The sequence below is a fragment of the Mytilus edulis genome, chromosome 7 (genome assembly GCF_963676685.1).
Source record: "Mytilus edulis chromosome 7, xbMytEdul2.2, whole genome shotgun sequence".
Classification (NCBI taxonomy): domain Eukaryota; kingdom Metazoa; phylum Mollusca; class Bivalvia; order Mytilida; family Mytilidae; genus Mytilus; species Mytilus edulis.
The window spans coordinates 7,343,444-7,371,349 of NC_092350.1; the positions used below are offsets into that span (position 1 = coordinate 7,343,444).

Below are 27,906 nucleotides of genomic sequence, written 5' to 3' on the forward strand. Positions count from 1 at the left end.
AATATATATTTTGGCTGCAAAATGGTTATCCAAGGATAATTTCTTTAAATAAAATTTACATCACACATTTTGGCTTATTGTAACTTTGGCTGTTACCTTAATTTTAAAAATAATGATAACCATTTAATATTGAAATAAAAACTACAACTCCAAATTAATTCAATATTAAAAAAAAACATGAAAAGTTAAAATCTTCTTTCAGTATTGAATTTTTTCATTCTTCCATGCCTGGTACTTCATGATTAAAATCTTTTCATCAACTAACACTTTCATGGGGATATTTAACACACAGAGTAGGCTAATATAGGTGGTTAAGGTTGATATGGATAAGAGAGAAATTGAGGGAGGTGAGGGTAAATAATGAGAGTGGTATGTATGGATATATGTTCTATAGGGAGAAAAGGACAAATTGAGTAGATGAGGGTAATATTGAGAGTTGTATGTAAAGTAGTAAGGGTGAGAATATTAATTTCTTTATAAGGGCTTGATGTACTGGTCTAATGGAAGTGCAGTTTTCTTTTTTCTCCTGCGTAGTTCTTATATTCTTCAAAAATCTGGAGTAAACATTTTAAAAGTACTGCTGTCAAAAATTAACAAGTTAACAGCCTTTCTTGTTACTGATTATGTGCTGCTGATATAAACATTGTAGCACTTCTCAGTGACTAGATAGGGTTGCAGCTTTTCATCAATTTTAACAGCATTATCTTACAGTTATAGATGCAGTGATCAACACACCTGATTAATGTTTCTTTCATTCTAAAAAAATTTGCTTTCCAGTCTTATATAAATTTCTTGGTCTAATGTTTCTTCTGTATCTTTGCTGTCAAGTTTGTAGTTCATTCGTATCATATGGTTTTTTCACAGGCACTTGTCTCAGAATTTTGTTTTCCTATATACCTTAATATAATAATATATGTGTTATATAAAGGTATATAGGGGGGGAAATTCTGAGACGAGTGCCTGTGGTTTTTGTCGAGCCTTCGACTTTAATCGAAAAAGCGAGACATAGCGATCCTACATTCCGTCGGCGTCGTCGGCGGCGTCCACAAATATTCACTCTGTGGTTAAAGTTTTTGAAATTTTAATAACTTTCATAAACTATCCTTGAATTGTACGAAACTTGGACAGAAGCTTGTTTATGTTCATAAGATAGTATCCAGAAGTAAATTTTGTAAAAATGAAATTCCATTTTTTCCGTATTTTACTTATAAATGGACTTAGTTTTTTTCTGCCAGGAAACATTACATTCACTCTGGTTAAAGTTTTTAAAATTTTAATAACTTTCTTAAACTATCCTGGAATTGTAAGAAACTTGGCCACAAGCTTGTTTATGATCAGAACTGAGATAGTATCCAGAAGTAATTTTTGTAAAAATAAAATTCCATTTTTCCCGTATTTTACTTATAAATGGACTTAGTTTTTCTTCTAGTTAACATAACATACAGTCTGCAGTTAAAGTATTTAAAACATTTTTAAGATTCTTAAACTAGCCTGGATTTTTACCAAACTAGGACAGAAGCTTCTGACAATCAAAAGATAGTATCGAGAGGAATAATTTTATTGATTTTTTTTCATCATTTTTGATGAGTGTGTGATTAACATCAAAAGTAGGCGAGACACTGGTTTCCGCGGAACCCTTACAAATTGTTTTATCAGTCTTCGAAGGTAGTAATGTGTGTAGGGTGCAGGTATCTAACATTTCATGGATAATTTTCAACAGTCAAATCAATAAACATGTTTACCAATTACAAGCAAAATACAAAATGGGTCACGAAGACATTTTTTATTGGCATACATCATTTTATATATCCAAGGCTCTTTTAAACCTTTAAAAAACAGCCTCTGTTCTCCTGTCAGTGCTTGAAGCACAAAAAGAGTTGAACTAGACTCTAAAATTGTTATTTACTGATTCTTACACTAAGCGCATGGCATTATCAAAGAAACTAAAAACCAGCAAAGACTGTTGCTTGGAGTCGAAATATTGAGTCCGCGAGCCGATAGAGTGACACATTTCTATTCGGACTGTCCCCTTGTGAACTAGCATGTTAAAAAGATCAGATATTTTTAGATTTTCTCATTACTTGGCGTCCGTCCAGTCATCTGAAATAGATATATGACAATTTTAAGGAATTAGCGAATCTCTGATACAAACGTTTATTTATACATGAACAAAGTAATTATTGGGGTTTAAATTTGCTCTACATTTGCTGAATGATTGGAAATAAAACAATACTATAGAACACACTACCCCTTATTCTCGCTCTGGATATTTAGTATTCATATTTTCATTTGACAAAGTCATGCTGATTGTATATGACTTTATATTTTTTTTTAGGTTAAGTCGGTTTACCATGATGAAATAGTACAAACATCAGCTCGCTTTTTGGCAACAATAACAAACCGTACAAAATAAAAACATCTAGGACATATATAACATACACAATAGACAATACATAGACAGCTATATTGCATACGCAAAAAAGTTCATATATAAAAGTCAGCACAACAAATAAAGCACTAATATAGCATAGGCGGATCCGGGGGGGGGGGGGGGGGGGGAGCCCCCCCCCTTTTCGTGGGAAAAATTTGGTTGATAGGGAATCATTGGAGAATGACTGGAGCGGGCCCCTCCTTAGGAAAAGTTCTGGATCCGCCACTGTATAGATTATAAGCATTTGCAAAGCATACGAAAAAATAAGCTTAACTCGTTCTTAAAGTTGCATGGAAAACATAAAAAAAAATAAAAAAAAGCTTTAATATATGAAGGAGCCACATCTGTATGAGTTGCCATTTTAGTTGTTGATCATACTTTTAAACTGGTTCAGATTCACTAGATTTATACATGATATCACAAAACACTAGATTAATACGTGATATCACAAATATTTCCGACTTTGTATGGTTTTAGAAGTCTTTGGGCTCAATGAAATCAGTCTCTTCCTAACAGTAGTACTTTTTAGATTCCTACTAAATGTTATCAAATAAATCATGGGTACGAGCTGAGACCACACTAACTTCTTCTTCTTCTCTGATCTTTACACCCTTTATAGGATAAACATACTTTCGTATGTCGAACAGTTCCACCACCCAAAAAAATAAATGAAAACAACACATGTGTTATAGTAGTCTGAGGTACGAGTTGGTAAGAATATGGTACGAGTTGGTAGAGAGTACGAGTTGTCGTGTACTGGTACCACTATTGTTAAAATCTTCATACAATACCAGTCTAAATTTTAGTAAACAAATATTCAGATTGGTATTCAGGTAATATGAATATTTTATTTACGTCCTTTTAAGGGAGGATAAAGTCAAGGGGTATAGAATAAGATAGAATAGAATATTTTTATTTTCCAATAAACCTATATGTCTCTGCTTGAGCTAACTGAATCACAGTCACAAAAACATGTTAAAATAAAAATGTTATACTCTATACCACAGATGTTAAATTTCCAAATAATAGCCCACTTTCGAGTCATGTCCATCAACGCAAAAGTATGTCTTTTTGACGTCATTTACCATGTTTACCAGAAATAGGGATTAAAGGCTGTAATGGGTGTATCTTCATGACGAATCATGGTTATAAGTCTTTGCAGACAATGTCAACAGTATTTTTCCTGCATGGCTATAAAATGTACACTTTCTTTTGGACGTTTAAAAAAAATCAACTGATTTTGACGAATCAAGTTATTTTTTTTCCAAAAATAACATTAACGTTAACTATTTGAGACCTAATTATTTGGACAACAAGGATGTGTACATGTACTATTAGTATACAACAATAGTACTATTAGTACATGTATAACAATACCATAATTAGCTCTGTAGAGCTTTTATAAGACATACCTATGCTATCAAACTTTACACATGTACAGTAACACTGTCTAAATTCTTAAATGTCTAAAGTTCTGGCTTTAAAAAAATCCCCAAAATAATTTGTGAGGATAAAAAGTTATAAAAATTTCTTTGATTTTGAAATATATACAATGTATAATCATAAGTAATCCAAAGTAATAATGATTACTTTAAAGAAAAGTAATCTAATGTAATCAATTACATTTGAAATAAGGTGTAATTGTAATGTAACCAATTACATTTTATTAGCAAAGTAATTGTAATTTAATCGATTACCTCTTAAAGACCTCGACCCAATCCCTGTGTACTAATACTAAACAAATCCTTGTCTGTACCTACTAGTATATAAATTATAATTTCTGTATATATATATGACTTTTGTCAGATCTGGCAGTATATTATATATATGTCTCAGGTTTGACAGATATAATTATCAGTTAAACATAGTTATTACAATTATTTTATAATAGGGACATAGGGGTTTGTTACTATTTGACAGGTTTATTATCCATGGGAACCCCTACAATGATTTTTTAAGGGTTTCCTTGGATAGTAAAAGCAGATATAGTAACAAACCCCTGTGATAGGATCTGAATAGAAAATTATTTAATTAAAAATCATCAAGTGCTCAAAAAAAGAAGGGGGAGGGGGTCTTAACATATACATTTCGCTAAACTTCTTACTAAAATGCTAAATCTCAGAGTTTACAAACTTTACAGCCTTTTACATTGATATAAAAAAAATTTCCCATTCATATATTTCTTACGAATTTCACAGCATCTGAACAGATGATAGATATTAGAAGATGTGTTATGAGTACATGACTATGAGACACGTCTCCATCCAAGATGAACAGTTATGAACATTTAGGCCATTAATATATATATATATATTACTTGAAATTGCACCCCATTAATATATAACTTGAAATTGCACCCCTGGCCCATTAATATATTACTTGAAATTGCACCCCATTGGTACATGTATATTTGACATTAATTTGTAGAATCACCATGGCCAGAGAGCTAACAGCTTCAGAAGAAAACAATGTTAACTGTCTCAATGATACAATGACATCGGCAATAAACAAAGTGATGGGACAAGATACACAGTCATATGACGAATTCATCAATGGGTTTCAGCACATAACTAAAGGTTTGTAAGTTACAGATTTGGTTCAATTAAAATATTGAGTAATATCAGATACTAGCATTCTTTTTTAATTGTCCATTTATGAATTGATAAATTATTAAGAAACTTAGGTTTCAAATCCCTAAGGCAAATTTAAGCTTATATGGATTTGGTTATTACAATGTATTTGTAGGTACTCTTTGTTTATATAAAGCTCTTCAGCTATTTTGGTTCTTATATGTGTTATGTATTGCTTTGTAAAAGGTGAGACGTTAATAAAATATTGTATTGTATATATCCTTGGTCTTCATATATCAGCTTAGAGCATTCCAAGGCCTGCTGAAGGTAAATCCAAATTTTACAGAGGCACTTTAGTCTCATAAAAGTTTATATCAAGTGCTGTTTTCATTTATACAGCTATTTAAAAAAAAAGTGAGAAAAAAAGTTAAACTTTATACATGTACAAAATGTATTATTGATCATGAGTTTGTTGACAGATTTGACAAATTAATGTACATTTGTGTATACATTTTTTACATGCATGTAAGTTACTCTAAATAGCTACAGCTTGAATGAACAGATTTTATTGGCCACTCAACTTAATAAGGACTGCTACAAACGTACATATCTAACTATATATTGGATATTGTATGCATACCTATTGTGGTAGATCTTACTTTGAACGTTGAAATTAAATAATAATGACACATCTGGCTGGATAGAGTGTCTATTGGCGGATCCAGGGGGGGTGGGTTTCCGGGGTTGGAACCCCCCCTCCTTTTTTTTTTGCCGATCAATTCATTTGAATGGGGACATATAATGTCAAATATGTGGTTTAAGTTTAAATATTTTAGAGGTATATCTCAGTGAAGTACGACTGAACTTGTGTGCATTATTGGTATATAATCATTTGATGATTCTTTGTTTTAATCAGAAACTGTTAATCAGCCTAAGAAACTGAAAAGCACCACAAAAACCCTCAGAACAGAGGATGTTGAGAGGAAACAGCCATCACAAACCAAATCAGGGAGATTACAGCAAAACAAAGCTGAGCAATTACAGGCTGACAAGAATACACATATAATGTCTGATGATGAACTGGAAGAAGAGGTTAAATATTTAAGATAATTGAAAGAAGCATAAAATATGCACATTAACATCAATACTCACAGTTAAATCCTAACTTATGTTTCTTAGTCTTAAGAGATTAAAATCAGGATAATACATCAAATGTCAGGCTGGCTCAAGTATTTTTGGAAGCCCTGAAAATTTCATACATGTATTTAAAAATGTTGTAATATTGTATACATGTGTATCTGAAAATTTACTTTATTTTGATTTGATAAGTCATACATGTGCAATCATATCTTATCCCCCAAAAGATTACAGAAATAACTTACTGGCCGTTTTCATGTATTCCATCACATGCACAGATTTATGATGGGCTTTTACAACACATCCCTTGATTTATATGAATTTATAAGCTTACAAAATTCAATGTTTAAAACTGAAAACAAATTGGAAACTGTTATTGTAAATAAGATTTTGATGACTGTTTTTAAGGTGCTTGACAGTGGAACCATAGCAACAGAAATGACTTTTGAAGATTGTTCATCTAGAGTCAAGGTTAGAAACATTATTTGTTTGATTTTGCTGATAATTCTCAAGTATTGTGATACCTTTTGAATTCATAGATGGAGAAAATCTCGCAGTATATACAATGCTAGTGTATCAAGATTTACCTTCTGTTGATTTCCACAGAAAATATCACATTGCTTCCTACATGCCTCTTTATGTACATGTATGACATCTTCACTTATTATATTGAAATTATAATAAGTAATTAGCAGAAAATGTTTTGAACAAAAAATGACCAGCAATACAATGTTTACAAAAATAGAAATCAAGGATTTTTTATAGCTGTTTTTTGGTTTAAAATAAAGACATTAAACCATAATAAAGCATTCAATATCCATTGGAATTCTTTATAATTATTTGTGTGAAAAAAAAAATTAAGAAAAAAAAATTGATAATGGTTTGGGTTATCCCTCTTTGTATAAGTACAATGTATCAAGACATGAACCAGTGCAACAAAACAATGCTGGTATAATTAAGGGGAGGATACACTCACTGCATACATTTAATCAAGACCACCAAAATCTTACAACCTCATTAAAAACACCAAGATATGAACACAAAAAAGTTTCTTGGGAAAGGGACAGGCTGATTATTATATGGTGGGCTCCAAGGAATTCTCTTTGAATAAAGCATTTCAATACCAGTAATTGAGTAGTAGAATTTTCAACTGATAATTTTACAGCCCATAACAAGAATTATCAAGCAATTATACCTTAGCCTTTCAGTTAATTGAATAAATCACTGTTACCATAACTTATACTGTTTTGGAATAGCTAAGTCATTATCTAATAGTCCCAACAAAAATGATATGTGAGAATATTTAACAGTAGAAATTGAGAAATTACCTCCCTTTGTCCATTTATAAGTGTTAGCATGTGTTTTTTAATTTTAGTTGGACAACTTTATTGAGGATGACATGTCAGATGAGGAGGTTCCGGGATATATAGCAAGCTTTGGACAAGGTAAAAATATTGTGTTTTACAAATCATTAATTCCTGGTAATTATTTCCTAAGAACTATGAACAGTTGTACCCAGTTTATCAGACATCAATAGAAGAAGTTATAAAGGATTTAAGATCTGACAATTACAAAGCAATGTAATAAAAACAGGCAAAACTGGAGTCTTGGAAAAAAAACCAGATTTATTACAATCAAGACTTAAACATCCAAGAAATGAGTTACACATTTAAAAAAGAAGGTTGCGGATCCAAGGGGGTTGGGGGTTGAAACTCTCTCTTTTTCTTTGATGATAAATGCTTCTGGATTGGAACCCCCTTTAAATATTGGCTCAATCCACCAGCCCCCTGCATCTTGTACTGGTCTAAAGTTGTAAGGCACATGTTATTTTTATGCTTTATTTAAAAGATAAACATTATTATAGAAAAAGGTCTGTATGCCGCTGTACGAGTGTGTACTCTAAAGACACAAATAAACAAAATAGGTGCATCATGTTTACGTTTCATTAGACATTTTTACTTAGTTTTGGCTTTTATTTTTATTTGGTGTTTAAAAGAGTAAAGTTTTTTTTGTAATTTATTCTTATTTCATCTGAAAATACACCAAGCATTGTGATACATAAATATATAGATAATTCATAAAACATATATATTGATATTAAATTTTTCAATAACAGTCTAAAATTAAAAAGTTAGCTATGCTAATTGTTATAAATTTTCTACTCGATCATACACATCCTTTGTCATTCTCGATTAGAATACCTGAATATGTTGGTAAGGTTAATGATGGCATCAGCCTTCTCCTCTAGCCAGATGCGTCACTTCCTATACAATGATGTTGAACATGAGAGGTACCAGGAGAGGCCACCAGAGATCATTAACAGATAACATGTTGGACAGAATCACATAATAAATGTCAACCTGAGTCAAGGGGAGATAATTCAAATACAATCAAACAACAAGTATATCAATATATATATATACCAATAACAATAAACATAGATATTATTAGATAGTACTTTTAAGATGCACACAAATCACTGTCCAGTTGTGATGTGCATCAAAAGAGTAAAGTTGTTCATATCATATTGATAGAGTTTGATGTGGCAGATAAATGGTAATAAGTGGACATAGTAAACTCTAAAAAAATACTTAATTTGTAAGAATAAATAAAAAGTTTAAAACATTTTATTTGTTTCTTAGAGTCAAATGAAAAGAATGAAGACTTGTTACCAGATATTCCTGATGTCAACACTGGCTATGGAAATTACAACTCGGACTGTTTAACAAATATGGAAACAACGACAGTTCATTCCAATCATACATCAGAGAATATGAAAAATGACGATTCAACTGAGGAGCCTGATTTAATGTCTGAAATAGTAAAGGAAGACAAACGTTTGGTATCAGACAGTTCAGAGAATGAAAATACTGATGAAAACTCAGACGTTATAGAAGTCGGAGATAAGACTAGTCAGATGTCATTGTACCCTGGAGAGGCGGAGCCAGAGTCAGAGGTCACAGGGAGGAACATAACTTCACATACAAATCTAGATTTTTTAGTGGTGACAAGTCGATCACATGATCAGAGAGAACAGGTTGGTACTGACACATGGCATATATAAAAAAAAAATGATCTGATGTCTATCTTAAAAATCAGTTTTGGATATGCCTGAAGTCAAATATTAATGTGCTAAATTCCTATAAAACTTTGTGAGATGCTATAATTGACTCAAAATAACTTCCAAAACCATCTTATTAATAAATGAGTATTGAATCCTGCTTGTCACATTTGACTTTAGTTTACTAGGATTGCCAGAGGTGAAGATTGAGGGTTTATTGAGGCACTCCTGCTTCCTCCACCAATAAAAACTGACTGTCATAAAATAGCCGATAGTACTGAAATAGTCGTTAAAACTCAAAAAATCAATCAAATGTAGTTCTGTAATTCCATTGATTTCAGAATATGGTTTAAAGTGAAATCAAACATACTTTGAATTCATTTATTTTCATGGGTACCAACTTTTGTTGAAGGAAGCCATTTTGAAGTGCAAGTTTGCAATTAAATATTAGATTCCTTCGTTTTGCTGAAGTTGACGTAAATGTACAAGGCTATGAGAACTTACACTTCATTGAACATTATATAAATAACACAGAGAGGGTGATAGAGCAGATTGTTTCCCCCAGAAAACATTGTCAACCGCCGCAAAGCCAAGGTTGACAATGCGTTTTTGAGGGGTACCAATCTGCTCTATCACCCTCTCAGCTATGTGTTATTTAATTAATTATACTGAATGTCCTATCATTATTGTCTTTTACTGATCAAGATTACATTATGTTTTCTGATCTGTCCGTCCATCAGTTCATTCGTTCGTCTGTCCGTTTGTCCCGCTTCAGGTTAAAGTTCTTGGTCGAGGTAGTTTTTGATGAAGTTGAAGTCCAATCAACTTGAAACTTAGCAACCATGTTCCTATGACATGATCTTTCTAATTTTAATGCCAAATTAGAGATTTCCCCCAATTTTTATGGTCTATTGAACATAGAAAATGATAGGGCGGATGTACTTGGGACACATTCTTGTTTTCAAAGTATTTTCTGTGAGGCAAGATGATTTATTTTTTTAATCAAATGATAAAATCTGAGCGAAAACGTAGAACTTAAGCATATATTTAATTATTTGATGTAAATTCAATTCATTGTCCTTTCAATTGTCGACTTCTGATTGGTCTGGACGAAAGGGTAACTAACATTAAAAAAAAACGTCACCTGCTCAGCCATGTGATAGAGTTAATTAACACTCTCGTAGTAGCCAATCAAAATATGCCATTTTAATGTGAAGTATAATAATTAAATTTATGGTTTATCTTCATGTTATACATAAAAAAAATGAAAAACAGTAAATCTCACTTTTAATAAATAACAATAAACATCTCAGTCAACTAATGGACTTTTTACAAGAGCACAGAAAACTAATTCATTGATTTAATTTTGATCATGATGACATATATTTATACTCTGTGAATATTTTTTTTTCTAATTTTAGATATGTCCAGATACATCAGACGAAGTAGAACCATTTTCATTGGACAATGATTTTGATTATGACAATGTTATATTAACTCCAAAGTTCACCATGAAGGAAGTTGCACATTTGAAATCATTTCTACCAAGAACTGATGTCAAGGCATGATACTTCAGATGAAAACTTTTAATCAACATTCCGTCCTTTATAATAAAATGCCAGAAATACTAATACAAATATTGTTCATGTTTTAACCTTGTAATGTTTTAAAACCAAAAAACCATGAAAATTGAAAGAATTAATTCCAATTTATTAAGCAGAAAATACCATGTAGCACCATTCAATCAGCACCTACATAAAGAGCATTTTTCCCAGTTGATATGTTATTCCAGGGCTTGTATTTTGCTATCACAATTTTCTTGATAAAAGGTTGCTTCTCAAAAAGAAGCTATTAAACCAATTGTTCTAAGTGGTGAAGTTGGAGTCATCCATTTGTGAATTGTATGGATGCCATCACAAGCTTGTTGACTGTTATGGAATATCTGTTTCACAGATGATAGCAGATATGCTTCAATTGTCGTAATTACAACCCAATTCCCTGCTCCCCAAATGAGACCTAAGGAAATGGCTTTTTATCAGGGTTTTAACTCACATGAGCAACAGGATGGTTGCCACATGTGGAGCAGGATCTGCTTACCATTCCACACCTGGGCACCTGAGATCACCCCCAGTTTTAATTGAGGTTTGTATGGTCCACCTATTTGTCTGTTGGTCTTTTTTCTATTTTGGCCTTGGTGTCAATTATATTTGACTTCTGAGTTTGAATTACCCTTTGGTTTCTTTCACCTCTCTTCCACTTAATATTTAATATGCACATGCATATGCATTCTTTTTCGCTCACCGTTCAGAAAGTGCTATCACCTGGTATCCCTCGTCCGTCTGGTGTTTATAAAAGGCCCCGATAAAACAATGTAAAACAATTGAAACAAGAAAACAAACGGTAAACTATTTCAAACATCTTCTCCCCTGAAACTACTGAAGCAATTACTACCAAACGTTAGCTGAATAATTCTTAGGGTATATAAACTTTGTGTTTTATTTTATGTTTCGTTTAAAAACATGGCCGCCAAGGCTAATAATATAACATAGGGGTAAAATGCAGTTTTTGGCTTATATCTCAAACACTAAAGTATTAAGAGCAAATCTGATGTGAGGTAAAATTGTTTATAAGGTAAAGTTCTATCAGCCCTAATATTTTCAGATGAATCTGATAACCCATTGTTGGGTTGCTGCCACAAAATTGATAATTTTAAGGAAATTTTAGAAGTTTTTAGTTATTATCTTGAATATTAGCAAAAATGTTCAGCAAAGTAAGATCTACATAAAAGTTTATGGGACCAAAATTGTCAATGGACCCCTTAAGGATTTACTGCCCTCTAAAGACAATTTACTGAATTTGTTCATCCAGTTTGCTTGCTTTAAAACTGCTGAATCACTTTCAGCAAAACTTAGGCTGAATGAGTTGCAGAATATCTAGTATAAATTTTATTTCCTTGTACGTCAAGAGACATAGCCACTATGACTAAAATGGAACATAGGGGGTAAAATGCACTTTTTTCGCTTTTGAAAATATGACAGATACAAAGAACATTTAAATGGAATTTTTAAGACACCCATTTAAAATATATATTGAAAAGCAAAATTATCATTATGGAACATAACAAGTGAGCTATTCAGGCTCTTCGGAGCCTCTTGTTTATATAGATTAGGCCATTCTTTTTCTTATATCTATAAAAAACAAAGATAAAATACATTAATTGTTTTTATCTTGAAAATGTAAAGATAGTCTAAATTAAATTCTCATGTTTATGTTAATATGCACATATGAAATGTTTACTGTTGTCCTGTGGTGTTAACCTTTGTTTTGTTGTATTAACCTTTGTCCTGTGGTGTTGACCTTTGCCATGGGGTGTTTACTTTTGTCTTGTGGTGTTAACCTTTGTCTTGTGGTGTTTTTGTCTGGTGGTGTTAATTTTTGTCCTATGGTGTTAACCTTTGTCCTGTGGTGTTGACCTTTGCCATTGGGTGTTTACTTTTGTCTTGTTGTGTTAACCTTTGTCCTGTGGTGTTGACCTTTTTCTTTTGTTGTTTACCTTTGTCTTGTTGTGTTAACCTTTGTCCTGCGGTGGTGTTTACCTTTGTCCTGTGGTGTTGACCTTTGCCATGGTGTGTTTACTTTTGTCTTGTGGTGTTAACCTTTGTCCTGTGGTGTTGACCTTTGTCTTTTGTTGTTTACCTTTGTCTTGTAGTGTTAACCTTTGTCCTGTTGTGTTTACCTTTGTCCTGCGGTGGTGTTACCCTTTGTCCTGTGGTGTTGACCTTTGCCATGGGGTGTTTACTTTTGTCTTGTGGTGTTAACCCTTGTCCTGTGGTGTTGACCTTTGTATTTTGTTGTTTACCTTTGTCTTGTTGTGTTAACCTTTGTCCTGTGGTGTTGACCTTTGTCTTTTACTGTTTACCTTTGTCTTGTGGTGTTTACCTTTGTCCTGTTATGTTTACCTTTGTCCTGTTATGTTTACCTTTGTCCTGCGGTATTGACCTTTGCCATCGGGTGTTTACTTTTGTCTTGTGGTGTAAACCTTTGTCTTGTGAGGTAACCTTTGTCCTGTGGTGTTAACCTTTGTTCTGTGGTGTTGACCTTTGCCATGGGGTGTTTACTGATGTCTTGTGGTGTTAACCTTTGTCTTGTGGTGTTAACCTTTGTCTTGTGGTGTTAACCTTTGTTCTGTGGTGTTGACCTTTGTCATGGGTTGTTTACTTCTGTCTTGTGGTGTCTACCTTTGTCTTGTGGTGTTAAACTTTGTCCTGTGGTGTTAACTTAATGTCCTGTGGTGTTAACCTAATGTCCTGTGGTGTTAACTTTGGTCTTGTGGTGTTAACCTTTGTCCTGTGGTGTTTATACTTTTTCTGTGAATTTTACCTATGTCCTTGGCGTTAATCTTTGTCATGTTGTGTTTACATTTGTCATGAGGGCTTTACCTTTGTCCTGTGGTGTTAATCTTATGTCCTGCGGTGTTTACCTTCTTATTGCGGTGTAAACTTTTGTCCTGTGGTGTTCACATTTGTCTTGTGGTTTTACCTTTGCCCTGTGGTATTTACCTTTTTCCTCTGGTTTTTACCTTTGTCTTGCGGTGTTTCAATTGTCTTGTCGTGTTAAAATTTGTCCTGTGTTGTTTAACTTTGTCCGTTGGTAAATAGCTTTGTCCTGTGGTGTTTATCTTTGTCATGTGGTGCATGTTAACATTTGTCCTGTGGTGTTAATTTTATGTCCTGCGATGTTTATGTTTATCCTGTAGTGTTTACATTCGATCTGTGGTGTTAACATTTGTCTTGTGGTGTTTACCTTTGACCTGTGTTGTTTACATGTGTCCTGTAGTGTTAACATTTGTCGTGTGGTGTTTACCTTCGTCCTGTTGTGTTTGCCCTTGTTCTGTTGTGTTTACCTATGATCTGATGTGTTTACCTTTGTCTTGTGGTGTTTACATTTGTCCTGTGACGTTACCATTTGTTCTGTGGTGTTTACCGTAGTCCTGTGGTGTTTACTCTTGTTCTGTTGTGTTAACCTTTGTCCTGTGTTATTTACCTTTGTCCTGTGATGTTGACTTTGTCTTCTGTTATTTACCCTTGTCCTGTGGTGTTTAACTTTGTCTTGTTTTGTACCTTCGTCCTGTGGTGTTTACTTTTGACCTGTGTTGTTTACATTTGTCCTGTAGTGTTAACATTTGTCGTGTGGTGTTTACCTTTGTCCTGTGGTATTTGCCCTTGTTCTGTTGTGTTTACCTATGATCTGATATGTTTACCTTTGTCCTGTGGTGTTTACATTTGTCCTGTGATGTTAACATTTGTCCTGTGGTGTTTACATTTGCCCTGTGATGTTAACATTTGTCCTGTGTTGTTTACATTTGTCCTGTGATGTTAACATTTGTCCTGTGGTGTTTGCCCTTGATCTGATGTGTTTACGTTTGTCCTTTAAGTATAACCATTGTTACACAGTCTTGGCACACACTTGATTTGTTCATATGAGAGATGATCATCTTACCAGCTTCTGGGTATATTGACATAATGGAAAAAATATGTAAAAGTCTTATATGTCTAAATGTACACTGTATGTGTTTTATTACGGCCTTGTGTAATGTTGGCACAAAGTAACAACAATGAAATTAACCACCAAAAAATTTAAATTCAAGAATCCGTTAGTTTCATTTATGTTGACGTGAACTTGTCCTCCTCTTTCTCTTGTTGTCTTTTATGTCAGATCATTATGGTCTTGCATTGCATATGGTTTTGTCATTGGCAATCATATCACATATTTTGATTTTTATATTGCATAAGATACAGACTTGCTTTCCGCAACGCATTGATAAGATACAGAAAGTGTATGGTACATATCATATAAAGCCGTTTATTAACTAATTACTGTGAAATAATGGTACTCTACTCAACAAATTTGTATTAGAACTCAGAAAGGGGAAATTCACAATTGTCATTTAGCAATCTATGAATGAAAGTCTTTAAAACGGGTTTTAAACGAACTGTTAACACATTTTTTTAAAATAAAAATTCAGGCTTCATTAAGATTTGTTTGAAAATAAATATGATTGGCTGTCCAATAACACCGGTATGAGACCAATGCAATAGGAAGATCATGCTCGGGCAATGGATTTAGGTACGTAGAGAATATTCCCACGACGAGCAGGTACTTGTTCTTGGTTAACCATCATCATTTTATTTCATACATTATCATAAAGAGCAAATTACTAAGTATACTACCATGTAAACGTGTGAACAAATTAAAATGAAATCGAGTGGTCATTTTAAAATGAACTTTTGATGAAACATTGACGTGTCTAAATACTCATTCTTGCTTGTCACATGTTGAGTGTAGCTGAAATCCAATGGTTAGTTTGGTAGTAAACGTGACTTTTCAATAATACCCGTCAATTAAGACAGTATTAATATAGTTATATCAACTTAAAAAAAACAATTAAAATAATTATGTTATCAGTGATCGGGAACGTACTATCTTTACAGTAAACCATTTCTACTGCTACTTAGTGTCAGAGTCAATCTATTAAAACGATGATAAACACATTAGGATATATAATTTTATCATCAAAATAAATAGATCATACTGCTAGAGATGATAGGAGAGGATAAGAATTTTCAGAAGTCAAAATTTATTGATTTTCTAACTATTTTTTGTTTTTCTATAAAGTTTAAGCTTAAGTAGCTCTCGGTTGGGTCTCTGATTAAGTTGTCTGATTCTGGTTGGTAGGTCTGGATGGACAGACGAAATAAAAGAAAACATGAAAGAGAAATTAGAACGTGTAATGACAACATCATATTTTGTACGATAAAATAAGTGATAGTGGTATTAACATCATTCAGTCGTAAATAATTTGGATGATAAGGTTTAGATAATTCATAATTTGTTTAGCTTCTGTTATAGATGATTTATTTTATTTTCAAACTGTACCCGCTAGGTATATATGACTTTCAGTATACAAACTGAAAATATTACCTTTCATCATAGAGGTGTGACTTTCTTGGTAAATATTTCATTTTCAGTTCAGGAACTGTTTTCAGTTTGTCCTTGCTTTTAACAGACATTTAACGATTTTAAACGGAACAAACTCTTGCAGAAATATGAAAAAACATTAATAGGTCACTGCTTCGATATGCAACTTTGATTGTAACAAGTCTTTCGCATTTCTGCACATGTAACTTAGTCATAAATGCTGAATGACAACTGAAAGAGCATCCTGTCATTTTGATTGTTCCTTTTCAAATTATTTTTAAAGAGAACAAAGAATATAGCTGATTATGGGGTATGGGCTTTCAAGTGCTTATTGTTGAAGACCGTATGGTGAACTGTAGTTGTTGTTTTCTGTGCCGTTTGGTCTCTTGCGGAGAGTTGTCTCATTAACAATCATGCCACACCTTCCTTTTTATTAAATCAAACTCAACATAAACCACGATGCAATAGCAACTAAACCAATGTATGATTTCGTGCTTTTGTTGATTTTTATACGACCGTAAAAAAAAATTTGGGATCGTATAATGGTATGATGTCGTCTGCGTCGTCGTCGTCCGAAGACGCATTGGTTTCCGGACAATAACTTTAGTTTAAGCGAATATATATTTATGTTTTTTCAGAAGGTTCAATACCACAAAAGGAAGGTTGGGATTTATTTTGGGGATGTTGGTCCTAACCGATTAGAAATAAAAGGCCCAAAAGAGGCCCAAAAGAGGCCCAAAACAAGCATTTTTCTAGTTTCAGGATAATAACTTGTGTGTAAGTATTTCAATTGCTCTGAAATTGTACCAAAATGTTTAATACCATGCACCAGTAGACGGTTGGGTCTCATTGTATGGGTTATGGTGCCAACACTTCAGGAATTAAGGGCCAAAAAGGGGCCAAAAACAAGCATTTTTCGAGTATCCAGACAATAACTTGTATTTTGTGCAAGTGTATGGATCTCTCTGAAATTGTACCACAATGTTCCATATAACAAAGGAAAAGCTGAGATTGAGTTTTGGGTTAATTGCCCTTAACATGTAGGAATTACGGGCAAAATAAGGGCTAAAAAGAAGCATTTTTCTAGTTTCCAGACAATAACTTGTGTTTAAGTGTATGGATCTCTCTGAAATGTACTACAAGGTTCCATACTACAAAGGAAAGGCTGGGATTGTGTTTTAGGGTTATTGCTTCAAGGGGGAATTCAATAAGCTTTTTTTTTGGGGGGGGGGTGATTTTTTGTTTACATTTTTTTTTAAGAGATTCATATTTTGTTTGAAGAAATCTTCAATTGCACAGTATTGCACAATAGATTTGTAAGATCTTTGACCACATTTATTGTGTGTCAGAAACCTATATTATGTCACAATTTTATCACAATCCAAATTCACAGCATCAAGCTTGAATATTGTGTTCAAATTTGCCCCAACTGTTCAGGGTTCGACCTCTGCGGTCGTATCAGGCTGCGCTCAGCGAATCATTGTATCACCGTTTGTTCTTATATTGTCCTGTTATCCGAGTATTTTATGTAGACGAAACGCGTGTCTGGCGTATTAATTTATAATCCAGGTATATTTGATAACTATTTACACCACTAGGTTGATGCCACTGCTGGTGGACGTTCGTCCCTGAGGGTATCACCAGCTAGTCAGCACTTCGGTGTTGACATGCATATCAATTATATGGCCATTTTTATAAATTTTCTGAAACAAAACTTTGAATAAGATTACCTTAGCCGTATTTGGCACAACATTTTTGGAATTTTGGGTCCTCAATGCTCTTCAACTTTGTACTTGTTTGGCTTTATAACTTTTTTGATCTAAGTGTCATTGAAGAGTCTTATGTAGACGAAACGCGCGTCTAGCGTATTAAATTATAATCCTGGTACCTTTGAAAACCGATTAGGGTATAATATTTATCTTGAGAAATACTTTAGTTTCAACACATCTTGTAATGCACCTAGGGTACTTCAGTGCCCGCCTGCCTCATCCTGATATTCGTGGGTAGGTTTTGGTTTTGATTTTCACAGACAAGACACGAACTGGAAGTGACATGACCAGATATTCAGGTCTTTGACTTCTAAATAAACAACCAAGTTCTACAATGAGATAGAAGTAAGCTTGTAAAGCTATACGACCTGATGACGGTTTACAATATTCCATTAAAAATCCAATTCGAATTAGAAACAAATGCGTCAAATATATTTTAGCCGATTTAGAATTGACTGGTGATAAATTTTCACCCCTCCCTGACTGTTTCCTCACAAGCTATTGTCAGTAGTAATTATAGGATAATTATATCTGAACATACAAATCATTGAAATCTCTGTGGAAATTACAGTTTCACGACTTAGATTCTGGGCATTAACGTTCAAAATTACATTGGTAGAAAATTACAATTTTAATCTTTAAAGAAGACCTCATTAAGCCGAGACAATTTGAAGCCGTTACCCAATGAGAAGGCTGAGATTACAATATATTCTAATAACTTCAGGAGCTTCTTCATTTTCTTAAGGATAGAAAGTATTCTGTTGATGAGGTCGGTTGTAAATCAATTATTTTTTCATCTAAATAGGAAGGGAAAACTGTGATGTTTTAGATACGTGGATTAGTGTTATAATGACTTTCCCAAGATTGGTTTACTCCTAACAAGATTCTCATGCTGAATGCACTGTGACGTAGGACAAAGACAAATTACCATTGTTAAAAACAATTTATCACTTATTTTATATACATGTATATTTGAAACAGTAATTTTGTGTACACTTGGTACAGACGCTTGAAACATACATGTATGCTTTCCTCGCTGATTCGTTCGTTATATACGTCACTGTAAGTCTGTTATAGAACCCAAATGACAAAAAAACTGCGACGTTTATAATATCATTCAATTTCTTTGGTGTGCTCAAAAAATTATGCCAAGTGTATAAATAAGATTAATTTGAGAACGCGAACAATTTTGTTATAGATTTAGGCATTTCGTTTTTGTAACTGCACGTTGATTCCGGGCTTCAAAACTGTCTGTTCCTGAAATAAGTCTCAATGCCATTGCAACAGTTCCTAAAAGATTATTATTACTTCTCAGTCTATAAAGTGCACGTGTGAAGATTTTTGTCGTTCTAAGCGCATGTTATTCAATCTCCACCCTTCTACCAATTTAATTTCTTTCATTTTCATTGATAAAAGTGTTGAATGTGCACAAATAAATTTAGGGGAATGACACGAACATGTCATCGGTTCGTATGTTGTATCTTCGATGTTGTGTCAATTTCACTGCCCAATGAATATAGAAAACGATAGTGCGAGTGGTGGTCATCCGTGTTTTGTTTTTGTTTTTGTTGTAAATTCTCTGATTTTTAGTTTTCAATAGTTTTAATAATCCCATATACTTTGCAGCGGTGCAATTTATTTTTAAATCATTAGAAACGTGTTCCGCGAAAACCATTGTCACTTGTAACTATGAACTAGAGATGTGCTACTGGACTGTAAAAGCGACCGTTTGAGAAGACAGGCTATAGAAGATGATGTTTAAATTCTATTTAAGGGGGGTTCGCGGGTCAAATTTTTTTATATAGGATTTCTCAATATTTTTCTATAAATGAACTTTATCTTATAGTTAAGAGAAAAATAAAATAAAAAAAATGGGGTCACCGTTCATTTGCGCTCACAATCTGCCTTCGAAAGAAGCGTACATCTTTGTAAAAGTATTTTTTTTTCTGTTGAACTAATAGGAGAAATAAAGGTAATATCGAAATAAAAAAAGAAATTTATTACAGAAATTGCTCAAACTTTACAATAATTTAGTCTAAGTAAAGCATATATCGAAATTATATTAAAAAATATAGGTCACCGATGAGTTAAAAGAGATATTTCAATTTTAAAGCCAAAAAATGGCATTTCCCACCAAAGGGAGATAATTTGGAACTTTTTAGATGATGTTTACATTTTAAAAGTCATCTGGGGCCAACACGAATTATTTTTTTTTGTACCATATGATAAAGTAACAACTACAAAAGGCAATAAATAAAATTTGTAATGAAAAACAAATGTTTAATTTTTTTCTGAAATTTGTATACCCTCGAGCTTAAATACTTAGTTCTTAATGGTTTTAATTGTCATTGATATTTTATAAAATTTGTGATAAAATAAAATATTCAAGAAACCAGCCAGTTTTGGTCGAATTTTGGTCTATATGTGTTTGGTTTATCAATGGGTTGTATTAAATTATTTATTTTGAAATTTAACATCCGTCTAAAAGAACAAAAATACATTCAATCACTACTTCCCATTATTTAGCCATTTAACCATTTAAGCCGTGAAAAATTATTGGAAAAATTAAATATTTTAATTAGCAATGAGAATAATCTCTGTATAATTACATCGAGTTTGACATGTTACACGTGGACAGATTGATCGCTTCAGCCATTTAACCACTTTGTTGACAGTAAAAATCATTTTTGTCGTCTGTATCAAATGCCGCATGAATTTTATTGAAAAGATTTCCTATTGACAAAAACGGGGGCTTTGATGTTCATTAACATATATTTTCACTTTCATTAAGCTGATAGACATCTTGACAGCAAGAATGTGGCCATTATATCCTAAAATATTAAAGGAAATTACATTTTTCTCTATAATCCGTTTTTACATCTTTTTCTGTTGAGAAGAATTGTATCATGATTGGCAACACATATACTTTCATCCCTCATAGAAAATTAGAAAGCCTACAACTACAAAATCAGCACGCGTTTGGCCGGATAGAAAACGACTTTTAATATTTTTCAAATTAGTTTCATGAATAATAAGTTGTATATAAATGTCTAAGATAGTATATATAATCTCCGTTGTCTGTCATTGTTTTTTTCATACCTATATATTGTATGTTATCAACTATGACAACTCCAAGCGGATTGCCGGCTAGGATTTACATGTAGATCCTGCAGCTATGACTGTCATATCCTATAAGACGGCGAGACAGGACGAGGACAGGACACCAGATGTACTACGAAATTAGTTTAAAGTTTACAACAAATATATGATAAAGGTTAACTAATCATGCAAGAGTACATTTATAACAGTATCAAAAAGTCGAGTTTTATACTTTATGACATTGAACTAAGACTTCTATATATACTGTTAAAATAGTCTCAGCATTGAAGTATTCTGATCTTTATGATTTCGTTTGAAGACTTTTGTCTTACTCACGACTTATTGTTTTGTTCTATAGTTTCAGTTATATGTGCTGAATCTAGGCAAAAGGTTCAGAATGTTGAGTGCTACCAATTGTCCAAATATGTCAAAACTGTTAGACGACTTCATATCGAGGTGCTATTGTCCATAGATACTGTAGCCAGCCTTAAACGACAAATCTTATTTTTTTTCCGTTTTTGCCTTATATCTTTAAAACTATAACAGATAGAGAGAAAATTTTAATTGCAAAAATGATCAGCAAAACAAGGTCTACAAATACGTTTAATGTTCGAAATCATCAGTCAACCATCTCCTTATTAGAGTTATTGCCCCTCTAGAATTACAATAATTAAGAAGGAATCATCTGATGACACCTTACTGGAGGTATTGAATTTTTCAATTTTTATGTGTTTTGCATAAAATGATAATAAATAAATAAGACCTTTTAAAAAATATCAAGAAGGCAAGATCTTCTTACAAATCAAATTTTACCAATATAGTTAAAAGACTGTCACTCTTTATGGGAGTGATTACCCTTAAATGGAGATTTTTTAAACTCTTTTATGTTTTAAGCAAAGATGATAAAGGCAATTTAACTAAACTACAAGATCAACAAAACAGAGATTTTTGTCATGAATTCTATTCTCGTCTACAATGTTGGAGAGTGTCCTTTGTTGAATATTCACAGAGACCTAGGTGAGAGACACAGGCTCTTTATAGCCTCTAGTATTTAAAGCAGTAACTAAGACATGAGGATGAGGTCAAGTATGAAACACATACACCAGACATTGATAGTGAAATGCAAGATTTAAAATTATAATTGAACATATTATCTAAGTAAAACTTTTAAGCAATCCAATCTAAGGGTGAAAAACAAATTGAGGCTCCTATTAACTAGCTTTACCACCAAATTCAAATTTAGCAAACATTGCAGAAATTCAATGAAGCATAAATGTTGAAGTTGGGTCATATTATCTCCACAGAGAAATGAAATGTGCTGATGCAAATATATAAGTGCACACCAAACATTATTGGCTTACCATTCATTATTACCTTTAATTCTACCTTACCACAAACTGAAACAATTTGTTGACACAACTGTCTTGAATAACAAGCTTAAGTCTCATCTCTGTGACTCTGTGAATGTGGTTTTGCTTTTAGTTGGAACTGACTCTGAACTAGCCACCATTAACTGAATGTACTCTTAGATGGGAACATTGTTTTTTGGGGGTCTTTTTGTTAGATTTTTGTATGTGTTAAGTACCTCTTCCAATGATTTGTATGTGTTTAATACCTCTTCCAATGATTTGTATGTGTTTAACCTCTTCCAATGATTTGTATGTGTTTAGTACCTCTTCCAATGATTTGCATGTGTTTAGTACCTCTTCTAATGATTTGTATGTGTTTAATACCTCTTCCAATGATTTGTATGTCAATGATTTGTATGTGTTTAGTACCTCTTCCAATGATTTGTATGTGTTTAATACCTCTTCCAATGATTTGTATGTGTTTAACCTCTTCCAATGATTTGTATGTGTTTAGTACCTCTTTCAATGATTTGTATGTGTTTAGTACCTCTTCCAATGATTTGTATGTGTTTAGTACCTCTTCCAATGATTTGTATGTGTTTAGTACCTCTTCCAATGATTTGTATGTGTTAAGTACCTCTTCCAATGATTTGTATGTGTTAAGTACCTCTTCCAATGATTTGTATGTGTTTAGTACCTCTTCCAATGATTTGTCTGTGTTTAGTACCTCTTCCAATGATTTGTCTGTGTTTAGTACCTCTTCCAATGATTTGTCTGTGTTTAGTACCTCTTCCAATGATTTGCATGTGTTTAGTACCTCTTCCAATGATTTGTCTGTGTTTAGTACCTCTTCCAATGATTTGTCTGTGTTTAGTACCTCTTCCAATGATTTGTATGTGTTTAGTACCTCTTCCAATGATTTTGATTAATTGTCCTTATGTTGTGCAGTCAAAACATCTTCTCAGGTGAGGAAAGGGTTGGAAGCTCACAGAAAAGTACAACCCTACTACATTCTGTATGCCCTTGTACATAGTCAGGAGCCTTTAAATTGAGGCTGTATTAGGTTGCTGTCCCCATTGTTCAGTTTTTAATTTTATCAGTAATTAAGCCTTTGGTTTTTATTTTTTTTATTTTGTTAAAACATTTTATCATGGTTGAGTCTTTCATAGCTTAATACCAAATGGTATTGGTACCGCCCATTGTTGTAGGCCATACACTGCCCATTTGTTGTTTAAATCCTTGACCTTAGGTCTCTGTTGGAGGAATGCTGTCAAATTGGCAATCATACCATATCTCGTATTGGTACACTTTATACGAAAAGTGTTAAAATGACTCTGCTACTAACACCAGATAAGAATCCCTTTGTTTTTATATTGAGACATTTGTTGCATGCAAGTCATTTGAAGCATCAACCATTTGCAATTGATGTTTATAAACTATAACATTTCCTCAGCAATGAATCGCCAAAATCTTGGTCATAACCCTTTTTTGGCATATATTACATAAAGTGGCGTGGAGCAGAGATAGTTAAACGGATATTTGCTACAGTAAAATCAAGTTTTATGAACGGCAAGCTTAAAATACAATACAGTTATCTCTATTTTAATGCCACATATTAAAATAAATGTCATTTAATAAATATTTTGGCTTAAAAATGGCATATATGAAAAAGTCTGCGAAACTGTTGCATCGTCTTTAGCATCCTTAAACAATCATATGTATACTCTGGATGTCAAACATGAATACTAAAGGTATTTTTACTTTTTGTACGCTTCAGAAAGGTTTCAATATAGACAAAAAGAAGATTTTGAGGCTCAAAATCTGACTATCTTGTTTATCTTTTGAGAAACTACATACCCGAAAAAAAAAATCGGAATTTAAAATGGTGGATTTCTTAGTTACGAACAGGTAGAACGTGGACTCTAACCCCTCAAAATATTTGTCAACGTCCAATGAAAATTATAGTTACAAACTTATTGCATTAGAATAATTATTGTGTATAAGTTTATTAACATTTGGGTGCAACAAACTAAAGTTAGAAAACTGAAACCAATTTTGGGATGTACAGATGTATGGACGTACCAAGAACAAGGGTAAACATAATACCCCCTCCACAACTGAAAGCAAATATCATTTGACAGAGGCTGCTGTTAATATAAACTGCCCATTTTAGGGTCAACATGAAAAGATAACATTTCAAAGATTGAATGGTATCTTTGGTAGAAATGGCTGACGATAATAAAAAAGAATAGTATACTGACTTTTTTATTCAACAAGAATCTGGACTAGAGAAAAATCACCTGTAAGTATATATACATATATACCGGTATATATATACAATAATATATATATACAACCAAACAATGAACATATAGACTAGCTTGTATTTTGATGTAAAATAATAAAATTCTAAAAAAAAATCCCAAGACTTAAACTCTAAATAAAGATAAAATTATAATTTGTAATGTAGTATTAAAGTCTCCAATATATTTTTTTGTATTATAGATTTACATAAGGTCATTTTTTGTTTTTTAATAAATTCAGGGATCTAAACTGAAAAGGTGGTTTAGTGTCTAGAAATTGAAAAAGAAAATGAGAAACTTAAAACAGAAAGTTGTTTCCAGATTTGTAAATACATTTACTCTATATTGAGTGTAAAATTGTCTGACATTGATGAAATATTCTGATTTAATGTTGCTATAAAAAGTTCAATTTTCTCTTTATTTTCTGAAAATGTTTAATAATACTTTTCTCTTCTTGTCATTTTAAGTTTCAAATCTAAATTTAGAAAAAAATATTTTGTAAAAGAAAGATACAAGTCTACAAAATTAGTTTAGAGTCCTAAACCACCTTTCATTTCTTCTGAAAATATAACACAGTAATTTGATTAGAATATCTCCTTAGTGCAAAAGTCTATGCATGTTTTTTGTTTCTTGAATCCACAAGAAAAGAAAATGTCCCCCTCCCCCTCCCTGTATCAAAACAAATCAAAGTCCTTGACCTTTAGTTGAAATGTGAGATTCATACAAATGTGGCAGCATGAAGTATTGCACCTCAAATCAAATATCCTTAATCCTGAAAAATGAGAAAAATAAATACATCATAAAAATCTTGTTTAATCCTATTACAAATGAAAAATAAAACTATTTATGATGATGAAAAATCTACAAAAGTGTATGCACAAAAACTTTGAACGTATCAACTTACCAAATGGAATTGAAAATGAGAAATAAAATTTTTCATTAGAACAGAAATATCTCTATATTAAAAAGGCTTAACCAAACTAACAACAATAACACATCTAACAGAATACCATCCTATGGTACAATATTTAAAGTCAGATAACTCTTAATACATTAATAATGTTAGCCAAAGAAGGATTTATCTCCATATCAAGTCGAGACATCAATTGGGAAGAAGTCAAAATGTTTCTTTTCATCATTAACTTCTTTATAATATAGAAATAAGGGATTAAGATCAATTCTATGAAAATTACAACATTATAAATCCAACTTAATGCCTTGATTGCATTTAAAATTGCACTCAATTCTGTTTACAACTTCAAAGGCTAAAAATCCTAGATTTCAGAACAAAAAGAGTTTCTTATTGTAAGAAATATAAAATACATATCATACTAAGCTACCATTTTTTTCTTCTAAAATTTAAAGCAATGGATGATCAAAATTAAAGTGTTGTCCATCCACTACACAGACCTTTCTACGTCTTTAAAATAACAAAATAAAAAAGGTATTTAGTGTTAAGGAAAAAAATTCCAATTTTAAAAATAAAAATTCAGGTATACAATATGAACACAAAATTACAAACTATAAATGGAATGTTAACATTTTTTTCACAAATTCCAGGGATGAACTATTGGATTGGCTCCAAAGATAAATCCTTAGAATTCATTCCAGTCCATAGGTCCATCCTAAGTTTTTCAGCCTGTCATATCTTTTTTTTTTATTTCAATATTTATAAGTATGGATATTTCATTATAAATAAAGTAATAATATAATATATACAAAATTAGCACTAAACTCTTGGAAAGTAAACAACGTTTGTTTTGGATTTCACTTTAAAGTAAATTTAATATATCTTATTTTAAATATAAATATATAATGATATGCACAGTGACTAAGAAAATAATTAAAAAAAAATCAGACTTCTGAAAAAAACACAATAAGTTGAAGTAATTCCATTATAAAATGTTCTTCTTTTCATACAGACACTCTGTTCTCTGTACAAAAAATAGTCAAAAAGTTAAACTGAAATGTTAAAAATAACAGTTATTTTGTTTTTTAAGAATATTTTGTAAAATGAGTAGCACTGATCGGCCATTTTTTTTTTAACAAAGGTAAAATTATACTTCAATTTCAAATAACAAACAAACTGAATCTGAATATTAAATTAGTCACATGATCTATCATTATATCTAAAAATAGCAATTACTCAACATCCACACAAGAAACATTATCATTCATTCAGATATAATCACTTGAACTCCATACTCTGGGAATGTACATACAATGTATCTCCCATATAAAGTTCACAATAATCAAGTCTCATTTGGCATACTTAAAATTTTCCAGTCCTTGAAGAATTGATCTGTTGTTTTTTACCGATAGTTACTGATAAAAAACAGCAAAATAATCCTGTATCTTAGGTATGAATTATATCATTTATGGACAAAACAGTGTCCTTGCAAAAAGAAAAAAATCATGTCCTTATCATTAAAGAATATGGTGTCTTTTGTAATAATAAATACAATTTATAAACAAGTAAAGTTTTAACGATTTACATATTTTTTTATGAATGTTTTTGACTAGAAAATGTCATACTTATGTACATGCATTACTAAGAAAAAGTACACAAAAAGTTACATAAGTGCTTTACAAAAACAACAAAATATTTCTGTTCAAAACTTCCATTTCATTTTCTTTTTTTTGGGGAGAAAAAATTTACATATTCTCAATTTCATACATAAGATTAATATGCTTCAGTAAATTTGAAATCTGTATTTATGTAAAACAGTTAAGAAACCACAATATTGATAATAAGAAAAACTTTCTACATGTTATAGTAGTGAAGAAAAGTTTGGACTGTCAATCATTTTAATGATACTGATGATTCCTGAACTATGACCTGCAGCCAATGGGAGACATCACATATGATAGAACCGGTACATATCATTATATCCCCTAGTTCATAAAGAGCCTGGACTTGGACTTCCATATCCGCTTGACAAATCGTCACTGAGACTCTGAGTTTGTCTTTTGATTTGAGTCAGTGCATTGTAATTAAATGGCATGTTAGCAAAGACCATTCTTTCTTCATAATCGTATTCACACAATATTTTGTTATCACACAAGTAGAATTTGTCTCCAACACAAAATCTGAAGTAGAAAAAAAAATTTGTTATATGCCTCGAAGAAAAATTGTGTATATAAGGTCAAATATAAACAATAAGAAATAACATGATACCAAAGGAGATGAGTTTGTTTGACTTATCCAT

At 32.2% G+C, this 27,906-nt stretch overlaps 2 protein-coding genes across 12 annotated transcripts in view; one reads left to right on the plus strand and one right to left on the minus strand.

Moving 5' to 3' along the window:
- The first annotated feature begins 3,175 nt into the window (after positions 1-3,175).
- LOC139529836 (intraflagellar transport-associated protein-like) lies at positions 3,176-10,836 on the plus strand. Its single transcript, XM_071325751.1, has 7 exons — positions 3,176-3,264; positions 4,859-5,007; positions 5,918-6,093; positions 6,547-6,609; positions 7,514-7,583; positions 8,781-9,175; positions 10,621-10,836. The coding sequence occupies exons 2-7, from the start codon at positions 4,866-4,868 to the stop codon at positions 10,765-10,767; spliced, it is 993 nt and encodes a 330-aa protein (XP_071181852.1). The 5' UTR covers positions 3,176-3,264; positions 4,859-4,865; the 3' UTR covers positions 10,768-10,836.
- A 13,809-nt stretch (positions 10,837-24,645) lies between these two features.
- Positions 24,646-27,906, minus strand: part of LOC139529837 (LIM domain only protein 3-like) — a 122,377-nt gene continuing 119,116 nt past the window's right edge. For all 11 annotated transcript variants that reach the window (XM_071325752.1, XM_071325757.1, XM_071325756.1 and 8 more), the window contains one exon: positions 24,646-27,787. In XM_071325752.1, the coding sequence (XP_071181853.1) occupies positions 27,598-27,787 (190 nt within the window). In that variant the 3' untranslated portion in view covers positions 24,646-27,597. The remainder of the gene's footprint in view (positions 27,788-27,906) is intronic.